The 23137-nt window shown below is 37.6% G+C and overlaps 1 protein-coding gene across 7 annotated transcripts in view; it reads left to right on the top strand.

Annotated features, from left to right (window-relative positions):
• gria1b (glutamate receptor, ionotropic, AMPA 1b) overlaps nucleotides 1–22837 on the top strand; it is a 70294-nt gene extending 47457 nt beyond the window's left edge. Inside the window, exons 12-17 of one of the 7 annotated variants that reach the window (XR_007181302.1) lie at nucleotides 7283–7493; nucleotides 12249–12496; nucleotides 16195–16309; nucleotides 16815–16929; nucleotides 19111–19245; nucleotides 22253–22488. Coding sequence is in view for 5 of the 7 variants with exons in the window: in XM_048166569.1 (XP_048022526.1) it covers nucleotides 7283–7493; nucleotides 12249–12496; nucleotides 16815–16929; nucleotides 19111–19245; nucleotides 22253–22411 (868 nt within the window). In the remaining 2 variants the exon portion in view is untranslated. Of the gene's footprint in view, nucleotides 1–7282; nucleotides 7494–12248; nucleotides 12497–16194; nucleotides 16310–16814; nucleotides 17540–19110; nucleotides 19246–22252 lie in introns of those variants that run through there. The other 6 variants (XM_048166569.1, XM_048166568.1, XM_048166571.1 and 3 more) reach the window with 6 other exon arrangements.
• The last annotated feature ends 300 nt before the right edge of the window (nucleotides 22838–23137 follow it).

Here is a 23137-nt window from a genome sequence, read left to right as displayed (position 1 = left end):
GCGTTCTGTCTGTCTGTCTAGCTTTCTGTCTGTCTGTCTAGCATTCTGTCTGTCTGTCTAGCTTTCTGTCTGTCTGTCTAGCGTTCTGTCTGTCTAGCATTCTATCTAGCGTTCTGTGTGTCTGTCTGTCTTGCATTCTGTCTGTCTGTCTAGCTTTCTGTCTGTCTGTCTTGCATTCTGTCTGTCTGTCTAGCATTCTATCTAACGTTCTGCCTGTCAAGCATTCTATCTAACGTTCTGTCTGTCTGTCTGTTTGTCTGTCTAGCATTCTGTCTGTCTTGCATTCTGTCCGTCTTGCATTCTGTCTGTCTGTCTAGCGTTCTGTCTGTTTAGCATTCTGTCTAGCGTTCTGTCTGTCTGTCTAGCATTCTGTCTGTCTTGCATTCTGTCTGTCTGTCTGTCTGTCTGTCTTGCATTCTGTCGGTCTATCTAGCATTCTCTCGGTCGAGCATTCTATCTGTCTGTCTAGCATTCTATCTGTCTTGCATTCTGTCTGTCTGTCTTGTGTTCTGTCTGTCTGTCTAGCATTCTGTCTGTCTGTCTAGCATTCTGTCTGTCTAGCGTTCTGTCTGTCTGCCTAGCGTTCTGTCTGTCTGTCTAGCATTCTGTCTGTCTAACATTCTGTCTGTCTGTCTAGCGTTCTTTCTGTCTGTTTAGCATTCTTAAAGTCCACGTGAACCGGAAGTTGCAAACGACTTTTCTCCAGTGTTGTGACGTATTTCGAAGTGAAACGGAATATTGAATAGAGAGCAGAGTTTTACTTTAGCGCTCCTCCTCTCCATCTCTCACTCATAGCAGACTAACGGATGGAGGGGAGTGGTTTACACGTTTTCAACCCATGCCGTCAAACTGACATCATCAGAGAAGGAACGCCATTCCAGACCGGAAGTAACTTTTCAGATTTTGATTAAAGATTATCACGAAAAACAATTTTTTTCTGTGTTTTAACTTGCACAGATTAATTGTTTACTACAAGACTAGTAATATGCACTAACAAAGTAGATAAGGTCAATTTTGATTTCATGTGTACTTTAAATGTAAAAAAAAAATTGTCAGAGAACATGGCAACTTTTGAAAGCAAAAAGTACGAGCAAGATTATTTTTGCTCTAAATGTAGATACAACATGTACCAGCTAATGTGGTCATGCTAACCAGCCAAACCTTGACACCATGAAAAATACACACTGCCCCTTTAAGTGAAAATATAAGTTATTTTAGCCACAGATGTCAGTGTTTTCAGCAGTAAAACCCAGTGCCCTCATTATTGTAGACAGAATAACCTCCACTGAACTGCTACTTTGAATGTCTTGGTATGACGAGTGCTCACCATAAAGGATGGTGTAGATGTGACTCCTAGGAAAGCTGTCGCATAAAGGCCCAATAAATTTTCCAATGAGTTAAATTGGCCCGGAGGCCAATGGTCTGTCTGTTCACACCTGCTAAAGAATAAACCAAGAGCACTCCAGGATATGAGCATGGAGAAGTGTGTGTGTGACAGAGAAATAGAGCGAGTTACCCCGAGGAAGTGATACATGTTGTGTGCTTTAGGAGCTTTATTTGAGACGTGGAGTGTGTCTTTGTGTCTGTGTTTGTGCGGGGTCGTACCATCAGGCTTTCAGCGAGCATGACAGTTCAACCCAGGCTCTGTGGTGCCCCCTTCCTCCCGCAGGCCTCCGACTGTCACTTCAGCTTTGTCCAGATTCCCTTTCCCCCCGTACAAAAATACTCCGGTTTACAAACACTTCCATACGCAATGACACTAGCAGGTCACATACATATTAGGTTTAGGTCACACATTTAGGTCACAAGCACATTAGTGTAATTTCACAATACAAACACACGTACACAAAAGCCTGGAGGGAGGTCTCGCTTGGGTCTTTCCCACTGTCGAGGTGACCTTGCCATCCCGAGTGTTTGAAAATGTTCTGCAGTGTTTAACGGAACTGTGACACCAGAGTACGAAGAGATGATCAGCATGTCACAACGTTCCCAACAGCACCCTTCCGAGTTTCTGTAATGGAACGGACATTTTGCAGCATTACAATGTGAAACGACAAGGAGACTATTATTTTTAGTTACAGCTCTATTGTTAATCTCCATGGAGACATGATTGCGTGCGTTTGAAACAGTGTTTGTCCATGAGAACCTTTTATTTTGCTTTCAGTGTAGGAGTGACCCATATTCTACGGATTAGATTGATAATTCATTTTGAGTATTCATTAGGGGGTTTGCACTGCCGGTATTCTTCTAATGTGCAAGATGTGTGTGTTCAAATACTTTTGAGCCCCGTATTAGTTTCTTAAATGTGTTACATGACCTCTAGCATACAGAAATGCATAGCAAATATCGGTAAGTTTTTTAAAATGTTTTTAAAAGAAGTCTCCTCTGCTCTCCAAGGCTACATTTATTTGATTACAAATACAAACAAAAAAATAGTAATATTAAAAAATAATAATAGAAATATTATTACAATTTAAAAGAACTGTTTTCTATTTGAATATATTTTAAAATATAATTTATGTTTGTGTTGGCAAAGCTGAATTTTCAGCATCATTACTCCAGTGTTCAGTGTCACATGATCCTTCAGAAATTATCCTGATATGCTGATTTGCTGCTCAAGAAAAATGTATTATTAACCATTTATTATTAACATTTTTTTTCAGGATTCTCTGATGAATAGAAAGATCATTCAGCTTTGCCATCACAAAAATAAATAAATTAATTAATAAAAAAAAATAATAATAATAATATATATATATATATATATATATATATATATATATATATATATATATATATATATATATATATATATATATATATATATATATATATATACACTGCCCTCCAAAAGTTTGGAAACACCCCTGGCAAAGTGTGGTTTTGGACGATATCAGCATAAATCCTTATCATTTTTTTGGTGCAAATACATTACAGTAACTTGACATTATCATTGAAGATCAGCAATAATAATTTTCATTTTGATTACATAATAATAGCAATATATACATGTCAAAGTCAGACATGCCCCTTTGCCAGCTATGATGCCTGGTTACTGGTTTAAACTTGCCCCAGTTTTGTAAAAGATTTTTGGGTCAGCACACCTTAATAGCTTCAACAATTGATTGCCAATTAAGTTTAGAATACAATGAACCAACCAGAACCCAGTTTAGGTCAGATAGCTGCTAATGGTGGATATTTTGATTAATTGTTTGTTTGTGTTGTCCCTTATCAGTGCAAAATTATCACAAATTAAAAGGATTCATGCCAATATTGTCCAAAACCCCACTTTTCTAGGGTGTTTCCAAACTTTTGGAGGGCAGTGTGTGTGTGTGTGTGTGTGTGTGTGTGTGTGTGTGTGTGTGTGTGTGTATTAGGGATGGGCAATATATCGCATGCGATTCTCACGCGCATTTCGTCAGTAAAGCCGGTTCCCTGATTACCGCTAAATCGCCATCACCTGCTTTCAAATGGTGCGCCATTTAACAGACAGAGCCGTAGATCACTGAAAAGCCACGCAATATCACGTTCATATCGCAGATGAATCGCCTTCGATAATGAACGCGATATTTGCGTGGCTTATCAGTGAACTACGGCTCTGTCTATTAAATGCCGCACCATTTGAAAGCAGGTGATGGCGATTTAGCGGTAATCAGGGAACCGGCTTTACTGACGAAATGCGCGTGAGAATCGCATGCGATATATTGCCCATCCCTAGTGTATATATATAGTGCATTTTGGGCGCACAAATGGGCACAAATGCATTTGCATTTTAAACAACGTGGCGTAGGACGTGAAAATGATAACTGCGTTGGGCTGAAACTAGCAAAAAACACGCATTGCACCGGGTGTATGATAGGGCCCACTGTCTTAGTGAGTGAGTCATTGAGTCATTAATTCATTCAGTAACGAAGAAAGTGGCTGTAGCCTATTAATGAATAGGTCATTGAATCATTGACTCTAATGATTTGTTCAAACGATTCATTCACGAAACACCGCTGCATGTTGCAGTTCTTCTGTGTTTTTTGTTGAAAACTGGAACTGTTATTTTGTTGCAAAATTGAGCAAACAACACTGACAATACTGCATTTAAAATGTTTATCACTTAATTTTGTTGAATTGTTATATAAAGTCAATGTCAAGAACTCACACAGGGTTTTTTTTTTTTCAAAGAGAGTCTTAAATCGATCTCTATGCACACCTTGTCTATAGGCTATTTGTTCTTCATGCCAGTAATTGCTAAATCCCCACTTTTAATTTGCTTTGTGATTTGCATACTCTGCATGAAACATATTTGCACGCTGCTTGTGTGGACACAAAAGATGAGGTAATTCGATTGGATGTCATTTATTTACAACATTTTGCCTGATAGAAATACATGCTCGGTTTTAATGTTATTTTAAGGTGGGGTAGAATTAAATGAATGGCAAAACTCAGCATTTTGTTCACATATCCACTCTTGTTATCTCACGTACCCCCAGGGGTATGCGTATCCCAGTTTGAGAACCACTGCTGTAAGCGATGTAAGACATTTTTTGAAGTGGTGCAATTTGACTTTGTGTTCTCTTTTTTATTCTTTATATATTTTTTAAAGAAATTAATACTTTTACTCAGCGTGACACAATAAACTGGTTTAAAACTTTCTGTAGGACCACATCTTCTCAAATACTGTGATCTTTGACATGGAAGGATAGGCCTAAAGTCATTCATAATGAAGTCATTCATATTTAAAGTCCCCCTGTAGTCAATCATTTTATCCCATAAAACTCATCTTTGATCACCAAAATGATATTTAAACGTTTTCTTCCTCTGAAAAAAAATTCTTCATGCTATAAAATAGCTTGAATGTAACTCTATATCCTTGCCTCATTTAATATATGCGGATCAATGAATATGCAAATTAACCCCGCCTCCATTCGCTCGTGCCAGCTCAGAGATCCACTCGGTCAACTTACTGAGGTAAACGCTGCACAATGGCATCGCTCTTTACAACATCGGACACATAACGATAATTAATATGATTAGCCTTTTGCTTGACTATGTTATCAAACAGCTAATAATGTGTTGCTAATGTTACACAAACCATGTTCCTGTTCGCCATGTCAGTGTCAGACAGCTGCCTTCTAACAATCAGTATCCTTACAAATGCTTTGAACATTTCTCTAAATGCTGTTCTTTGTTCTTTCATAAAAACATTTTCCAAAAAGGTTTAAGCAGATTACCCATTGATAATAATAAGAAATGTTTCTTGAGCATCAAATCAGCATATTAGAATGATTTCTGAAGGATCATGTGACTCTGAAGACTACAGGATTGTGACAACGATGCTGAAAATTCAGCTTTGCCATCACAGAAATAAAGTACATTTTCAAATATATTATAACTGTCACAGACACGCCAGTCTCCAGCACCCACCAATCACAGTGCACGCCTTCCCCCTGAGTACTGATCACTAACACCTGCACCTCATCACCACGCCAATCAGCACTCACATAAAAGACACTCACACACTCCTTCACATTGTCCGGTCTTGTTTGCATCAAGGAACTTACCTCTATGCCTACCTCAAGGACTCCTGTGTTCCAAGTCTGTGTCTGTGTCTGTGTCTGTGTCTGTGTCTGTGTCTGTGTCTGTGTCTGTGTCTGTGTCTGTGTCTGTGTCTGTGTCTGTGTCTGTGTCTGTGTCTGTGTCTGTGTCTGTGTCTGTGTCTGTGTCTGTGTCTGTGTCGTCTGCCATCCCTGTCTCCATTCTGCTACCGCTATTCTCCAGCATCCAACCTGCAAACCACAAAGGACAGTATTACCATTCATTCATTCATCATTCACTTATACAACCTCTGCAAACTCACCTGTTATCACTGTTCCCTCTGCTTGTGTCCAATAAACAAACTGAACTGTCATCTTCTGTCTCTGACTGTAACAATAACAGTGATAACAGTTTTTTGTAATATTTCACAATGTTATTGTTTAATAGTGTGTTTTCGATAAAATAATCTTTTATAAATGTTCAATAAAAGACCCGCCCAAGTAATTTTCCTGATAAGCATCATCCATTTGTCATTTAACTTTATTCTTACATGCTAAAGTTAAACGTGTGCTGTTTTTTTTCCTTTATTAGAAAGCATGAACTATAATTTCTGTTCTGGATCTATATCTAAAATGCATTAACATTCCAACAATGTTCCAACAACTTCCAATTTGTAATGCAGGGCATTTCGCTTCCCTATAAAAATTCAAAGTGGTTTATGGGCCCCTTTAATATAACTGATAATATCATTGGAGTCTTGAAGAGAATGTATATTTCCCTTGAAAGTGAAAGAGGGCGGAATTGTGTGCAGCATGTATTGGAAAGCAGAACTTTAGTGCTAGCTTGGCAAAACAGGATCGTTTTTATTAAATTTAAGACTTTCATTCAAAGGGAATGGTGAAAGAACAACAGTTTTCAACGTTTGAGGACACTCAAATTAATAGACATATGCATAGAGAAGTCACAGATCAAACTAAGCCATGTCTCGTGGACAAAGAACATTAGGGGTTATATAATGGTTATTAGTATTATTATTAGTTATACAATCAATTTTATCTTACATACAGCTTCAAGGAGGCATATTCTTTCCATACTTTTAATTTACTCAACATAAAAATGCTGACTTGTGCATTACTTGTCTAAATCCATAAGGGCAAGTTGTTTTAAATCACTTTTGGTGTTGGTGTTATTGCACAATTTAATATATTCAAAATGAAAAATAACATCTAAATAACGTGTTTGTAAAATACTGGGATTCTTTCTTGCATACTGTCTCTTATAAGCTGTTTATAATTTGTGTCTTTAAAAAATAATTATATGCAGTTTTAATGCATCCAGCTCCTCTTTTCAGGAACGAAATACAATTATATTTCAAAGATGTTTTATTGTAACTGCAGCAGTCCTCTGGTCTTTTCATTAAGCTCATATAGGTGATATTTCAGACATTTTGAGCTCTGATGATAATTAAATTCTGCCATACAAAGGCTGCAAATGACTTTACTTTTGTTTAATCCCTGATCCAGATCTGATTTATAACTAGATTAACCATTAAGAAGGCTTTTTTTTAAATATATGCCTGCTGATAAAGTAATTAATTAATTAATCTGTTATCTTTCCACTGTGTGCACAGCTAGAAATGGAAATCATATTAAAATTGAGGCACTTCATTATGAGTCTAATTGGATAGAGAAGATCACTTCAATATTCCAGACAATTAACCACCTGTTTGTTGTTAAACTGTACCTTTCCCCCCCAGATCTCTCTCCGGTCGTATAGTTGGAGGTGTGTGGTGGTTCTTCACTCTGATTATCATCTCCTCCTACACAGCCAACCTGGCTGCCTTCCTCACTGTGGAAAGGATGGTGTCCCCCATCGAGAGTGCCGAGGATCTAGCTAAGCAAACAGAGATTGCCTATGGAACTCTGGATGGAGGATCCACCAAAGAGTTCTTCAGGGTAAGAGAAAAAGTATGTTACTATACTCTTACACAAAATGTGAAAAAATTGTGCTTTTATCAATACCCTCAAACGTTGTGTCTTCGCTTTGGACCTTATCTACCACTAAAAGGAGCATATTAATACTTCAAGGTACCAATATTCACCTCTAAGGTATTAATATGCACCCTTTAAGGGTAGATAAGGTACAAAGATGAGGGCACTAACCTGGTGAGAAGCTTTTGTAGCCCTAAAGGTACAATTTTTGCACATTTTATCTGTACATCGAGAACACAAAAAGTACTTTTCATATTTTAAATTCAAGTTTAGAAACGTAAAAAAAAAAACTGTCTGTTTCACGTTGTATACTTGCTATCTTCTGTACCATGTGAAAGTATATAGACAGACTATGACAGCTTTGTGTGAGGGGAAAAGCCAGAAATTTATGTTTTAAAAGATGTTATTCAATGATAATTGTCACCTGTGCTGTAGCTTTCAAACCTTATTCATGTACATGTTCAAAAGTTTGGGGTCGTGAAGATTCTTTTAATGTTTTTGAAAGTCTCTTATGTTCACCAGGGCTGCACATGTTTTAACCCTTGTGCATCAAAAAAAAAAGTTACACAAAATGGACGAAAATGTCCATGTCCAAAAACTGTCATAAAAATATGATTTATTAATTTTTTTTCCACTTTCACTGATGTAAATTTTTTTAACCAGCATCTGTTCCATCCATAGATGCCAAACATTCATTAATTTTAAGAACTGTAACCCTTTAAATGCTGGTTTGTTTACATAATGCCATAGGTGTTTTTTTCTGAAAAAAATAAAAAAATAGTAGGTTATTTTCATAAACTAAATACTAATCAGATTTTTTTTTCTTTGCTTATTAGATTCTTGGGTGTGTCAATGAAGAACAACAACATTAATTTTGTGGCATTTACATTTTTTATGTAGTGTAGATTTAAAAAAAAAAAAACTAACACTTAGGTCCATAATGGACAAAAATGTCCATGCCAAAGAACTGTCATAAACATATTATATATTAATATTTTTTTCCACTTTCACTGTTTTTTTTGTCAGCATCTCTTCTATTCATAATTACCAAACATTCAGTCATTTTAAGAATTTTAACGCTTTACAAATCGGTTTCTTTACATCCTCAGCTTCTAATGCAACTGTGTGCTCACTGTCAGTGGGCAACACTAGCTTCAGAGCTTCCTCTGCTGAGTAACATCTCTTCATCTTGCAAACAATGAAATGATCAACCCCTCAAGCACAACATATTTATAGGTTTGGCTGCGAGAACACCTGTGTGAACTCAAGCTTTGTATAAAATCTACCAGACTAAACAATCAGCATTTTCTTGTGGTGATAACTAAAACAATGTGTTTAGGGGCTTCTGAACTTCTACTTCAAATTCAAGCGCACCTTTTATCTCCGTACAAAAACAATAACAAGTGAAAAAGTGCAATCAAGGGTTAAGATGCGTGTTTGGGTGAAAAAGAAAAAACTCAAAGCTCATTAACCTTCTTTGACCTTTTTCATAGTTTTCACATGGCCCTATGACCCTGCCAAGGGTGTGACTCATACATGGAGTGGGATTTTTGATTGCCAGTACAATATAATTTCTTTCAAACTAATTACACACAATAAATTTTCAGTAAACACATGCAAACTACACTCTGACATCCTTACCAACTTACCCACACAATTATAGCTGCATTATTTTTCCAATTGACTCTATAATAGACTATAATATGCATAAGCAGAAAGCGAGTATTTCTTTTATATGCCAAATTTGAAAATATGGCACAATCTAGTAAAAAATGGTAAAAATGTAAGATTTGAAGCCTTGCCGATAGAATGAATGCCTATTTGCAAATATTGTATCGTTTTATAGTCAAATGGCCCTGGGTTAAAAAATTGCAGTTTTAATGGGTTTCAATGTGGACATTTTTGTCCTTAAGGTCCTGAGTGTGAGTATTTTTTGTACAGAGGGTAAAATTGATTTTTTGAAGGAAATGGGGGTAAAATATTAAAATTCCAATAAAAATAAACACCTGAGCCAAAATTCATGTAGTTGGCATTAAAGGATTAGTTCACTTTTAAATAAACTTTTCCTGATAATTTACTCACCCCCATGTCATCCAAGATGTCCATGTCTTTCTTCAGTCGAAAATAAATTATTATATGCAATATGCTAGTATATAACAATTAGTTCAAACTTTGACCTGTGGAGGGCAGTAATACTCTTAGCAGTGTCTACACTGCCGGAATTCTAATAAAGAAGAAGAAGAGAGCTAGTTCAAGATGAGCATTTCTGGTTAAAACTTATATAATTTTCAATTTTTTTCAGAAAATGAGCAATGGTTTCACTAGATAACACCCTTATTTCTCATCTGGGATCGTATAGAACAATTAGAAGCTGCAGTGAAACTAATTTTGACCTTCAACTGTTTGGTGCCCATTCAAGTCCACTATATGGAAAAAAAATCCTGGAATGTTTTCATCAAAAACTTTAATTTCTTTTCGACTGAAGAAAGAAAGACATGAACATCTTGGATGACATGGGGGTGAGTAAATTATCAGGAAAAGTTTATTTAAAAGTGATCTAATCCTTTAACAAAGGCACACTTATAACAAAAAACTAAAACTTAATGTTATTGTGGAAATTATCGTTTTTTTTTTTGTTTTTTTTTTCAGGATTCTATGGAGGGAACAATTTATTTAAATTAGAATTATTTTATAATATTATAAACGTCTTTACTGTCACTTTTGATTAATTTAATGCATCCTTGCTGTAAGGGTACACAGGTCAATTTAGCTCAAAGAGAATTATTAATTAATTTGCAGGGAATTAAAAAAAAAAAAAAAAATCACTTATTTTACGGCCGAGCAAATTAATTGTCATCTCTAAGACCTGATTTGAATGAACCATCAATCATTAATTTAATCCTTCTATCGCTTCTTAGGCAGGGTTATTAGACTTTATGGATGCACCAGTTCATTGAGAATCTGGAGATATACTTGCGTTTGTTATTTGTGTCTTTAAATGGGGATTCCCTTGTCAGCATCTTTGGCTTGGAGAAAGGTGTCTCCCAGGTTCTTCTGATTTGCTGCAGGTCTTTTCGGTTCCGGATTGATGTCGTGGGAAGCCAATCACGTTCTGGTGTGCTGGCGGAGGAGTGGAGTCTCCCTCGTGGCTGAAGTTTGAAGTTTTGTGGTGGGCAAAGACTGTAGAATCGTTGATTAAACTTTGGGGCAAAACTTAACTTAGAACACGAGACTCAACGAAAAAGAAAGGAAACTAAGTAAAAGAAAGGAAAGTAAGTGAGTGAGACGAGAGTAGTTGGATGGCTTGAATGACGCTGCTTGTTCTTATTTTCATCTGATCTTGGTTTGCCTTTGTCTTGTCTTCATCATCATCTCTGTCTTCTTGATCTTCTCGTCAGTCTAAATTGTCTTTGTGTACTGAATTTTTAAACTGAGGTGTTTGTCCAACCTCTTTGAGGAGTTCTGACCAATTAGGTATCATCTTTGTTTCAGAGGTGGCATACATACATATATTACATATTATCACCTGGTCTCTTAACTTTACTGCTATTAGCAGAGAGTACAGTTTAGACATGATTTCTATAAAAGGAATACAATACATTTTACACAGATTTAGGGCTGGGCGATGTATCGAATGCTTTTGTCACGCGCATTTCTTCAGTAAAGCCGGTTCCCTGATTACCGCTAAATCGCCATCACCTGCTTTCAAATGGAGCGGCATTTAATAGACAGAGCCGTAGATCACTGATAAGCCACGCAATATCGCGTTCAATATCGATATGTATCGCCGTCGATATTGAACGCGATATTGCGTGGCTTATCAGTGATCTACGGCTCTGTCTATTAAATGCCGCTCCATTTGAAAGCAGGTGATGGCGATACATTCGATACATCGCCCAGCCCTACACAGATTTCATTTATGCCATCCTTTGAATTATGAACAAAGATTTACACTCATACCAAACAAGGCACACTTTCAATCAACCATTCAATAGTTATAACAATTACATGAATTGTGAGTGTCCTGAGCATAATATCACGTATATAGTGTGTAGACGTAATATAGAATAATGCAGTTGAACGATGTTTGATAACAAATCCGTTTAGAATTGTTTTTAGAACAATTCGATGCAGTTTATATATAAACAGTCTCTATGGGGTTTTCTGTGGGTCTCTGTCACTCAGAAGAAGAATGCCTGTTTTGTATCTACGTTTCGGAGATCAAACAACCTCTGCTGTTATCTTGCTGGGTCTCGAGCTGTGCCCTCTTCAATCCGTCTTTTACAAACTGCTTAAGGTTGACATCATCTTCCTCAGCTAGGCTCAACTTTTACAAGCTTGCAAGGCGATAAAGTACTTATCTGGTGGTTTTGTAGACTGAATGGAGCCGCAAATGACCGATTCTCTGATTTTGGGTCCTGCTTGTTGATTTGGGATCTGGAGTGTTGAGATGAGTTTTGAATGGAATTATGTTTGAATGAAGATTCATTTGTGTTTGTTCATCCTAAAATCCTACATTGCTGAATAAAAGTATTAATTTCTTTAAAAAAAAATATCTTACTTATCCCAAACTTTTGCACCTAAGTGTATTTTCAAATATGGTACAAAACAGCAGTTCTTTTGAACTATTACTTTTGATCTATTTAATGCATCGTGTACACCTAAAATATTGAGGCAAACACACCGAAATCTGACTTCTTAATCTGACTTCAGTATAACCCCCTTCCTCAGAGATCAAAGATCGCAGTATTTGAGAAGATGTGGTCCTACATGAAGTCTGCAGAGCCTTCTGTATTTGTGAAGACGACAGACGAAGGTGTCGTGCGGGTGAGGAAGTCCAAAGGGAAGTATGCTTATCTGCTGGAGTCCACTATGAACGAATACATTGAACAGCGCAAACCATGTGACACCATGAAGGTGGGAGGAAACCTGGACTCAAAGGGCTATGGAGTAGCCACACCCAAAGGATCGGCCCTGAGGTACACCTGAGCCTCCTAATACTTCAAAATGTTTTTTTCTGACAATGATTATGAATCATTAAAAGTCTGAGAGTTTACAACGGAGAGATGTCTGAAGGCATAACAGCATGCTTACAGCTGAAGTGTGTAAGGGTTTCTCAGATAAATGGCTTGCTTAGAGTCGTCTATGTATATTAAACTGAGTAAGGAGAAATATTTTAATCATCCAATTTGGTATCCAAAAATTGCACACTTCAACTTTAAATTTTTAATATCTATTTTAAATTTTATATTTTAAAATGAATGTAATAAAGTAACTACAACTAAAGTTAAATAAGACTTTATCTTTGCTGAGAGTTCTGTATGGCCGAGTTTATCTCTTTTTTTAAAGAAGCATCTCCTCTGTAACCTCTCGTTTTATCTGTTGACTGAAATTAGTTGTAATTGTCTGTGTTTGTGTTCTGTACCATTAACTCTCCTTACCACAAAATCATAATTCCATCATCAAGATTTTCCATTTTTAATGTTTGTGTGAATACATCCTACTTGCATCTCACCACACTGACTAAATGCATTTCAGTACTTCTGTTCTTTTATACATGAATCAAAGAACACATCCTTGAGAATAATGACCCATTGTGCTTTTTTAAATGGCAAACTCTGATTTGAATAAGAGCTTTGTCCCTGTTCAGTAGCATTCAACTATAGAAAATACTTCCTAAGAGTTGATTTCAACATCTAGACTCAAAGACTAAAATACATACACCGATCAGGCATAAAATTATGACCCAACACTGGAGATGAAGGTGAAGGGCCAAATTATGATGGCTAGATGACTGGGTCAGAGCATCTCCAAAATTGCAGTTCTTGTGGGATGTTCCCGGTCTGCAGTGGTCAGTGTCTATCAAAAGTGGTCCAAGGAAGGAACAGTGGTGTACCGGCGACAGGGACATGTGCAGCTAAGGCTCACTGATGCACGTGGGGAGCGAAGGCTGGCCCGTGTGGTCTGATCCAACAGACAAGTTACTGTAGCTCAAATTGCTCAAGAAGTTAATGTTGGTTCTGATAAAAAATACAGAATACACAGTGCATTGCAGTTTGTTGTGTATGGGACTGCATAGCTGCAGACCAGTCAGGGTGCCCATGCTGACCCCTGTCCACAGCTGAAAGCACCAACAGTGGGCACGTGAGCATCAGAACTGGACTACGGAGCAATGGAAGAAGGTGGCCTGGTCTGATGAATCACGTTTTCTTTTACATCACGTGCATGTGCGTTGTTTACCTGGGGAACACATGGCACCAGGATGGACTATGGGAAGAATGCAAGCTGGCGGAGGCAGTGTGATGCTTTGGGCAATGTTCTGCTGGGGTCTAGTGGAGTCCATGCCTCAACGGGACAGGGATGTTTTGGCAGCAAAAGGGGGACCAACACGATATTAGGAAGGTGTTCTTAAAGGTGCCCAAGAATGCTTTTTCACAAGATGTAATATAAATCTAAGGTGTCTCCTGAATGTGTCTGTGAAGTTTCAGCTCAAAATACCCCATAGATTTTTTTAAATTAATTTTTTTAACTGCCTATTTTGGGGCATCATTAACAATGCACTGATTTACACTCGACGCCGCCCCTTTAAATGCTCACGCTCCCTGCCAAACGAGCTCTCGACTATATTACAGCGCATTTACAAAGTTCACACAGCTAATATAACCCTCAAATGGATCTTTACAAGATGTTCGTCATGCATGCTTCAAATTATGTGAGTAAAGTATTTATTTGGATGTTAATGTTTTATTCTGAGTGAATTTGAGGTTATATGCTCTGTGGCTAACGGCTAATGCTACATTGTTGGAGAGATTTATAAAGAATGAAGTTGTGTTTATGCATTATACAGACTGCAAGTGTTTAAAAATGAAAATAGCGATGGCTCTTGTCTCCGTGAATACAGTAAGAAACGATGGTAACTTTAACCACATTTAACAGTACATTAGCAACATGTTAACGAAACATTTAGAAAGACAATTTACAAATATCAGTAAAAATATCATGATATCATGGATTATGTCAGTTATTATTGCTCCATCTGCCATTTTTCGCTGTTGTTCTTGCTTGCTTACCTAGTCTGCTGCTTCATCTGTGCAGATCCAGACGTTACTGGCTTGTGTAATCCCTTAAACATGGGCTGGCATTATGCAAATATTGGGGCGTACAACCCGACTGTTACGTAACAGTCAGTGTTATGTTGAGATTCGCCTGTTCTTCGGAGATCGTTTAAACAAATGAGATTTACATAAGAAGGAGGAAACAATGGAGTTTGAGACTCACTGTATGTCTTTTCCATGTACTGAACTCTTGTTATTTAACTATGCCAATATAAATTCAATTTTTGAATCTAGGGCACCTTTAATGTTATGCCTGATCGGTGTACACTGCTATTCAAAAGTTTGTGGTCAGTAAGATTTTTAAAATCTTTTTTACCGCACCAAGACTACATTTATTTGATCAAAAACACAGTAAAAGCAGTAATATTATTACAATATAAAATAATAGTTTTCTATTTAAATATATATTAAAATGTTGTTTATTCTGTAATGGCAAAGCTGAATTTTCAGCATCATTACTCCAGGCTTCAGTGTCACATGATCCTTCAGAAATCATTCTGATATGCAGATTTGGTGCTCAACAAACATTTCTGGTTATCAATTTTGAAAACAGTAGTGCTGCTTAATATTTTTTATAGAAACTGTAATACAATTTGTCAGGATTCTTTCATAAATAGAAGATTTGAACATTTATCAATTTAATGTATCCTATACACCTAAACTATTGTCTGTAATAATTCAACACAAATAAGGCACAGACACTTAAAAGGCAGTTTTATGACAAATAAAGGCCTTTCAGACAGTAACACAAATGTTTCTTTCTTAGAAAACAGCAGTCTGTTTTCCAGTCCAGAGCTGATGAACGTAAATCAGATGTTGACCAACGACTTCTGGCATTTTCACCATCTTTCTCTCAAATTCATCTCTCATGTGCTCCATTTCAGAAGTTGAGATGGTCTTACCCATCGTTATCCTCTCTGACATCCTTGTTGTCTTGTGTACCCTGCAGATTTCAGATTAATGTTCATGGATGAAGTCTGGCTTTGTTTTAGTCATCCATAAGCACATCGGCCTCTTTCTCCCCCCTGTCTCGAAGGGTACAGAAAGAAGTCAGGGATTTTACAGAGAAAGACAACGCCACACATATGAGAACGGGCCGCATTAAGAGCGCTCTGGGTTTGATTGCAGTGTTGGGATTTCCCAAAATATGGAACGTACAGTGTCCTTCAACCGCAACCACGGCGTATTAGATTTTCCAGAGCTAATCTCAGTAATATTGACTTAATCTGGGAATCCTCTTACGCAGACCACTCTGTGACAAAGGGCTTAAATCCAGAGCATTGCTAATTCGTCCTGTTTCCTCACCCACAATTCGGGTCTTGCTCAGTAAAATCTCTCATAATTTGGTCACGGTACTTTTTTTTTTTTTTACACTTTAGCACAACACAAGACAACTAATATTACATCAACAAGCCCAGCAGAGCCAGGCACACAGTCAGATCAGTTTTATGTTCTGTTCACTTCCTCTACGACTTAATAGACTCACTTTTATTTGACACAACCTCTGCCTCGCCGTATCATATCACCAATGCTGACCCAGCTTATTTTATTATCATTTCAAGAAACCCAGTAAACCTGGCAGTGTTAAAACTGAACGAGCAGGGCCTGTTGGACAAATTGAAAAACAAATGGTGGTACGACAAGGGAGAGTGTGGCAGCGGAGGAGGTGATTCCAAGGTCAGCCCCAATATGAGCTATCCAGCGGGTAACCACCACCTTCGGGGGTAACCGGCAACCTCAGTTAACAAACACCTCGGCTGCAGTTGTACACAAATTGAACGTATTCCAACTAAAAAAAGTTTATTTAATGCTCCTAAGAAGTTTAAATGATTGACAGTCAATTATAACATTGAGTAACACTCAAATTTGTGCAAATCCGAGTGTTTTCGATCTCTTGCCGGTTACCCAAAGTGATATAGTAATACACATCTTGCAGTAGGGAGAAAGGTCACAAAAGCTAGATGGAGTATTAATGCATATCACTTTGGCAGTGACAGTTTTCAAACTCTGTGACTGTGCTGTTCTTTCCTTTTTTTCTGTTTTGTTTTGTTTGTTTTCTTTTCTATTTATATGTAGACATGTAGAACACATCAAAACGTAATTATGGGTGTATGTTTGCTTAAATGCTGAATAACATAAGATAACATGGGTAATGTTATTTATGTTATTTTCCTGGTTGAAGAATCCCCGTAAACCTAGCGGTGTTGAAACTCAATGAGCAAGCCGTCTTAGACAAACTGAAAAACAAATGGTGGTACGATAAAGGGGAGTGTGGAAGCAAGGACTCCGCCAGAAAGGTCAGTTCACTCATTGGTCCTTTCCCTCACTTAGAGATCCAGCTTTAGCGCTTTACTAAAGGCCCTGTCCTCCTCTCTCTTAAACACGCGCCACAGCCAACGCTCTGTCTCCAATCTGCCATTTACCCAGAGACTTGCGTGCACTGTCATCATGTTGCTGTCTGGCCCCTATTACTTCCCACATTACAAAATAGACGTGATGCTTGTGGTGTATTTATAGAAATAAGCAACGTAGCTTTTTTTTCTTCACTCACTTCAGTGCTTCTGCATGGGCACTTTGTTCTGCACTTGCAGTATTTCCAAATTATTGAGCTTTTCCTGCTCATTTGGCCGCATTTAATAACCGTACCTACATATTCATGTGTAAAACTCAAACCTCTTCACTCGTAAAAATGTTTTCATCAATAAATTCATGTACTCAAGGATAAAATCAGACTCCCGGTTCAAAAGTTATATTATATTATATTATATTATTTATCAGGATAATGAGTATTAACCTAGTGGCAAAAATATTAATAGTATTTAAAGGGTTAGTTCACCCAAAAATGAAAATTCTGTCATTAATTACTCCCCCTCATGTCGTTCCACACCCGTAAGACCTTCGTTTATCTTCAGAACACAAATTAAGATATTTTTGATAAAATCCGATGGCTCAGTGAGGCCTGCATTGACAGCAAGTTAATTTACACTTTCAAATGCCCAGAAAGGTACTAAAGACGTATTTAAAAAAGTTCATGAGACTACAGTGGTTTAACCTTAATGTTATGAAGTGACGAGAATACTTTTTGTCCGCCAAAAAAACAAAATAACGACTTTATTCAACAATATCTAGTGATGGGGGATTTCATGACACTCGTGAAGCTTCGAAGCTTTACGAATCTTTTGTTTCGAATCAGTGGTTCGAAGCTCGTATCAAACTGCCAAAGTCACGTGAATCATTGAAATTTCGAAACGCTTATGACGCAGTGGAGCCTCGTTTACTGAAATCAGGTCACTTTGGCGCTCCGAACCACTGATTCGAAACAAAAGATTCGTAATGCTTCGAAGCTTCATTAAGCAGTGTTTTGAAATCGGCCATCACTAGATATTGTTGAATAAAGATGTCATTTTGTTTTTGGAGCACAAAGTATTCTCGTTGCTTCATAACATTAAGGTTGAACCACTGTAGTCACATGAACTGTTTTAAATATAACTTTAGTACCTTTCTGGACATTTGAAAGTGTACGTTTCTGGCAACGGAGGCCTCGCTGCGGCTTTGGATTTTATCAAAAATATCTTCATTTGTGTTCTGAAGATGAACTAAGATGAACCCCCATTGTATCTGCTTTCTCCTAAACTCCTCATAACAACAGCAACATATAAAGCCTAAAGCCACCCATCTATCTCAGCATGAGTAAATGGCAGTCTGGAGAGAAAAGCGTTGCCATGAAATGCCCTCTAACAGGATTGCTCTTCCCCTTTAGAGTCCTTCAGTGCTGTCTTGTCTCTGTCCAAAGACAATGTGCATGCCAATGGATGAGACCTCCATACGGTCGCCAAACAGATGCATGTCATTGACTCCCACCACCCCTGACATGATGTCTCTGCCACCAGAGGCAGAGAGAGATGCCAAAGGGTCTCAATTATGACTTTTTGGCAAGAAATCTTAAAACAGAAGCCAAGAAATTCTATAAACAAGACAAAAAACTTTATACCTGCATGGTTTTAAATAATAAGGAGGTATAGATATAGTTAAAATGTAAACAGGGAGATATGTTTGATTTGATTCATATTTTATTATTAAATGTGAATATTGTTTTGATTTATTTGTAATGCTTTGTTAAAAATGAAATCACTATGCCGAGACAGCCAGAAATGACTGAAAGATTGTTTGTTCCAAGCTGATGCATGTGTTTGCATGATTTAGGTAGTTCTTTTTATTGCTGACTCATTTTATATACTGTGACAGAATAAATATCATAGTTATCATAATATAGATATATAGCGAATGTTTAAGTATCTAGATTTTGTTGAAGTGTACCTTATATCTTATAGCTGTAAATATCATGTTGTGTGTTTATTGAATAGTTGTGATAGAAAGAGATCATTTATGTTTGTCGCTGTCCTGTAGATTTGCGTGCGTTTATGTGTTTGTGTGACAGATCACAGTGCGAGTGTTTGATTGTCGTCTCTGCTCTGCAGGATAAGACCAGCGCTCTGAGCCTTAGTAATGTGGCTGGAGTTTTCTACATTCTGATTGGTGGGCTTGGGCTTGCCATGCTGGTGGCCCTTGTTGAGTTCTGTTACAAATCCAGAATCGAGTCTCGAAGGATGAAGGTGTGTAAAAACCATGATAACCCACCCCATTCAGCATCTACAGCCCACTATAGTGCAATATTTAGATCCGTCCGCATTTAATTATGGGTTTTGCATTTGGCACTTATAATGTTTTATAACTGCTATAGTATACTGACCTCACTTCCTCTGGGGGATCTGGCAGAGGAACATGTTGGCATTTAGGAGGTAATTGTGGGTGGGTGTAAACATCATACCACCCACTGCGCTTTTCTCTAATCCTGGAGCGCATTGCTCTCAAATGCTTACAAAATTAAGAAGAATACAGTGACTTATATAGATTTAATTAACCACAAACCCATGTGATGACTCATAATTTTCATTTAAGGTCCTTCAAAGGGAAATCTGAGAAGTCCTTTTTAAGACATGGTTTATGAAACACTCTGCATTGCCTAAATATACTTTTAAGACATCATGCAGGAACAGCAATTTTGGTCACACTTTACAGCTACATCAAGTGGCCTTTACTGTGTAACTACATGTTGTTTTGAAAATTCCCACATTTACTGCTAACGAGTTTGAGGTATGGTTAGGTTTAGGTTTAGGAGTAGGGTTGGGTTAAGGTTAAGATTAAGGGGGTTAAGTTTTGGGATAATGGTTGGTTTACTGTAAGGAGTAAAGTTAACAGTGTAACTACAAATGTTATTTAAATGCAATTACTTTAAAGGTGCAATATGTAAGAATTTTGCAGTAAAATATCCAAAAAACACTAGGCCAGTGTTATATATTTTGTTCACTTGAGTACTTACAATATCCCAAATGTTTACAACTATTTGTAAATCTTGAGAAAACTACTTATTGTTATATAGCTCAACACGTTTAGTCTTATTGTTTAAATCTAATTTTCTTGATTTTTTGAGAGTACCATGCCTCCAAGAAAAACACTATTTTGTGAAGTAGCTAACATAGCATAATCAGATGCAGCTTTATTTTTAGTAACGGTAATACAGCATTTTCTCCATCATACAATACGTTTTAAAATTAATTGCATGCCATTTATCAACACAAGCCATCCAGCATTTAATATGATATTATAAAATCGATCTAGCTTACTGCAGTGTGCAACAAGTGTCTCAGAGCAGCCGCTGAGCGAATGCACAGAGTAACGTTATAACATTTTCAACACACTCAAATGTATCTAATATGATAAACAGTGCTGCGTTACCTCATACTCATGACCGGAAAAGCGGAAGCGGCGCCGGCGACTGTGGCATAATAAAAGTTCCGCTGCTCGCTGCGTGCGTTGCGCAATCGCTCCAGTGGCCTCGTTCAGCTCCAACAACACTCGGTCCAGCTCTGCTTCATACTACAGTAACATTAATAATCGCATCCATGAACATGATTTCTTCCCGAGTCCTATCCCGATTCTTTTCCACTTGCCGTTGAGGTGAAGACCACATGTCCCAAGATTCCGCGCTCAAACTTGGCATTATCAAGCTACGCCTTTGTTTTGAATAGGTCTCTAGCGACCTCTAGCGGACATAAAATATTACATATTGCACCTTTAACAATGCACCAAGAATGTATGTACATAAGTAAATTGTATCAAATGGTTAAAGGGTTAGTTCACCCAAAAATTAAAAATCTGCCATTAATTACTCACCCTCATGTCGTTCCAAACCCGTAAGACTTTCGTTCATCTTCAGAACACAAATTAAGATCTTTTTTTTGGAAATCTTGTTTCTCCATAGACAGCCTTCACAACTTGAACTTTGAAGCTTTAAAAAGTTCATAAAGAGATCGTAAAACCATAAGAATTGAGCGGGTTAGTCCAAATTTTCTGAAGAGACTCGGTCGCTTTATTTGATGAACAGATTTAATGTAGGCTTTTACTCGCATGTAAACATTGATCAGCAAACAAAAACAGAAACTCAACCGAACTTGAATGACGCAAGAGATCAAACCTTTTCTGGAAGCTCAAACGTGCTCAATGAACCTCATTGGTTACGCAGCACGTTTGAGTTAGGAGTTAGGAGGAGTCAAGTTAGGTTGAGCTTCTCAATGTTCGCTGATCAGTAATGACAGAATTTTCATTTTTGGGTGAACTATCCCACTGTAATGTGACTGTAATTTTAAAATGTATTAGATTGTCCTGATTACTTGAGTACATTTGCCTTTCCTGTCTTCACATATTTCTTACTCAAACAGTAAATTTGTGTGGGACATATCAAAATAGACCTAATATGACTTATATTCTTCAATGGAGCACAAAAGAAGATATTTACGTAGAAAGATCTCTTTTGTTTGCTGGTACAATGAAAGACATTTGGGTCTAGTGTTATTTTGGACAAAAAGAATTGAAAAATCTATAAAATATGAGTTCTGCAGAAGAAAGAAAGTTAACAACAATGGAACGACATGAGGAAGAGTAAATGATGACAGAATTGTTGTTTTTGCATCAATTATCTCTTTAAGTTTCACACTTCTGTGTATTTCACCTCGTATTTTGTGTTTTCTTCCTCAACGTGACACTCTTCTTTTTTCATTCTTCAAGTGTTAAGACATTACAATCACATAACAGCCACATTTAAAATATCACAGCAACAAATCGCTGTTGCTTGCAGGCCAATTAGTCTGCATCAGCCAGAGCAACATAATCCCCAGCAATCCACTGAAGTGTGCTGGATTTAAATCATTTATTCGTCAAGGATGTACAAGCCAACATCCACATCATTAGCTCCAGTTTCAAGCCTACAGGGTTTCATTATGTAAAATTGCTACATGAGAGAGTGGCTTCAAGTTAGTGTGGCACTGGTCTCATCATTGCTGCACTTGATGGCTGTTATTTTTCACCATTTCTTATCATGAATCATTGCCTGTTCCGACTGGAGCAAATCCTCAGATCAAATGAAAAATCTTTACGCGTAATTGAGGTCAGAGCTAGTGCGTACAGTTAGCCGGCTTTAAAACAGCGCTCTCTTGCCATTTGTGCTGTAATGCCTGTGCAATATGTAGTCTGAGCAGCTTCTTTGTGTTTCTTTTCTCCTAGCAAATAATTGACGCTGCCATGCTCAGCTCCACACTGACCAGGATGGGCAGCGGAGGTGAGAACGGTCGTGTGATGGCCCATGACTTCCCAAAAGCGGCACAGACTCTGCCATGTATGGGCCAGGCGGCCGCCATGGGCCTCAGCACCACTGGGATGTAAATGGCCATCAGCCTCTCTGAGATCAGGGGACATCAGGAGACCAATGGAAAGAGTGGGAGAGGATGTGAGAGACACTGCAGCGTACAGCTTACCTGCAACTGAAGTACTGCCAAATAGATTCAGGACACGCTTTGGGCTCCAAATGAAATTAGATAATGAGGGAGGAAAATTACTTTTCTAATAATAAGATGTAGTTGTTTTCTGTTTTTGTTTTTTTTTGGGGGGGGGGGCAATACGGAGACTATGCGTGAGGTGTTTTTGTATGATGCATCATTTTTGAGAGTTTTCGCTCATTATTTTCTTCTGCCTTATGATATATCTTTGACACACATCTCTGACATTAAACGGTTAGTTCAACCAAAAATGAAAATTCTGTCATTTATTACTTACCCTCATGTCGTTCTACACCTGTAAGACCTTCGTTAATCTTCGGAACACAAATTAAGATATTTTAGTTGAAATCCGATGGCTCCGTGAGGCCTCCATAGGGAGCAATGACACTTCCTCTCTCAAGATCCATAAAGGTACTAAAAACATATTTAAATCAGTTCATGTCAGTACAGTGGTTCAATATTAATATTATAAAGCGACGAGAATATTTTTGGTGCGCCAAAAAACAAAATAATGACTTATTTAGTGATGGCCGATTTCAAAACACTGATTCATAACGCTCCGAATCTTCCTGAAGCAGTGTATCGAATCATGATTCAGATCGCGTGTCAAACT

This window comes from Megalobrama amblycephala, linkage group LG18, assembly GCF_018812025.1.
Source record: "Megalobrama amblycephala isolate DHTTF-2021 linkage group LG18, ASM1881202v1, whole genome shotgun sequence".
Lineage (NCBI taxonomy): Eukaryota > Metazoa > Chordata > Actinopteri > Cypriniformes > Xenocyprididae > Megalobrama > Megalobrama amblycephala.
The sequence above is the reverse complement of the archived record's forward strand: the minus strand, read 5'-3'. Positions and strand labels throughout refer to the sequence as shown.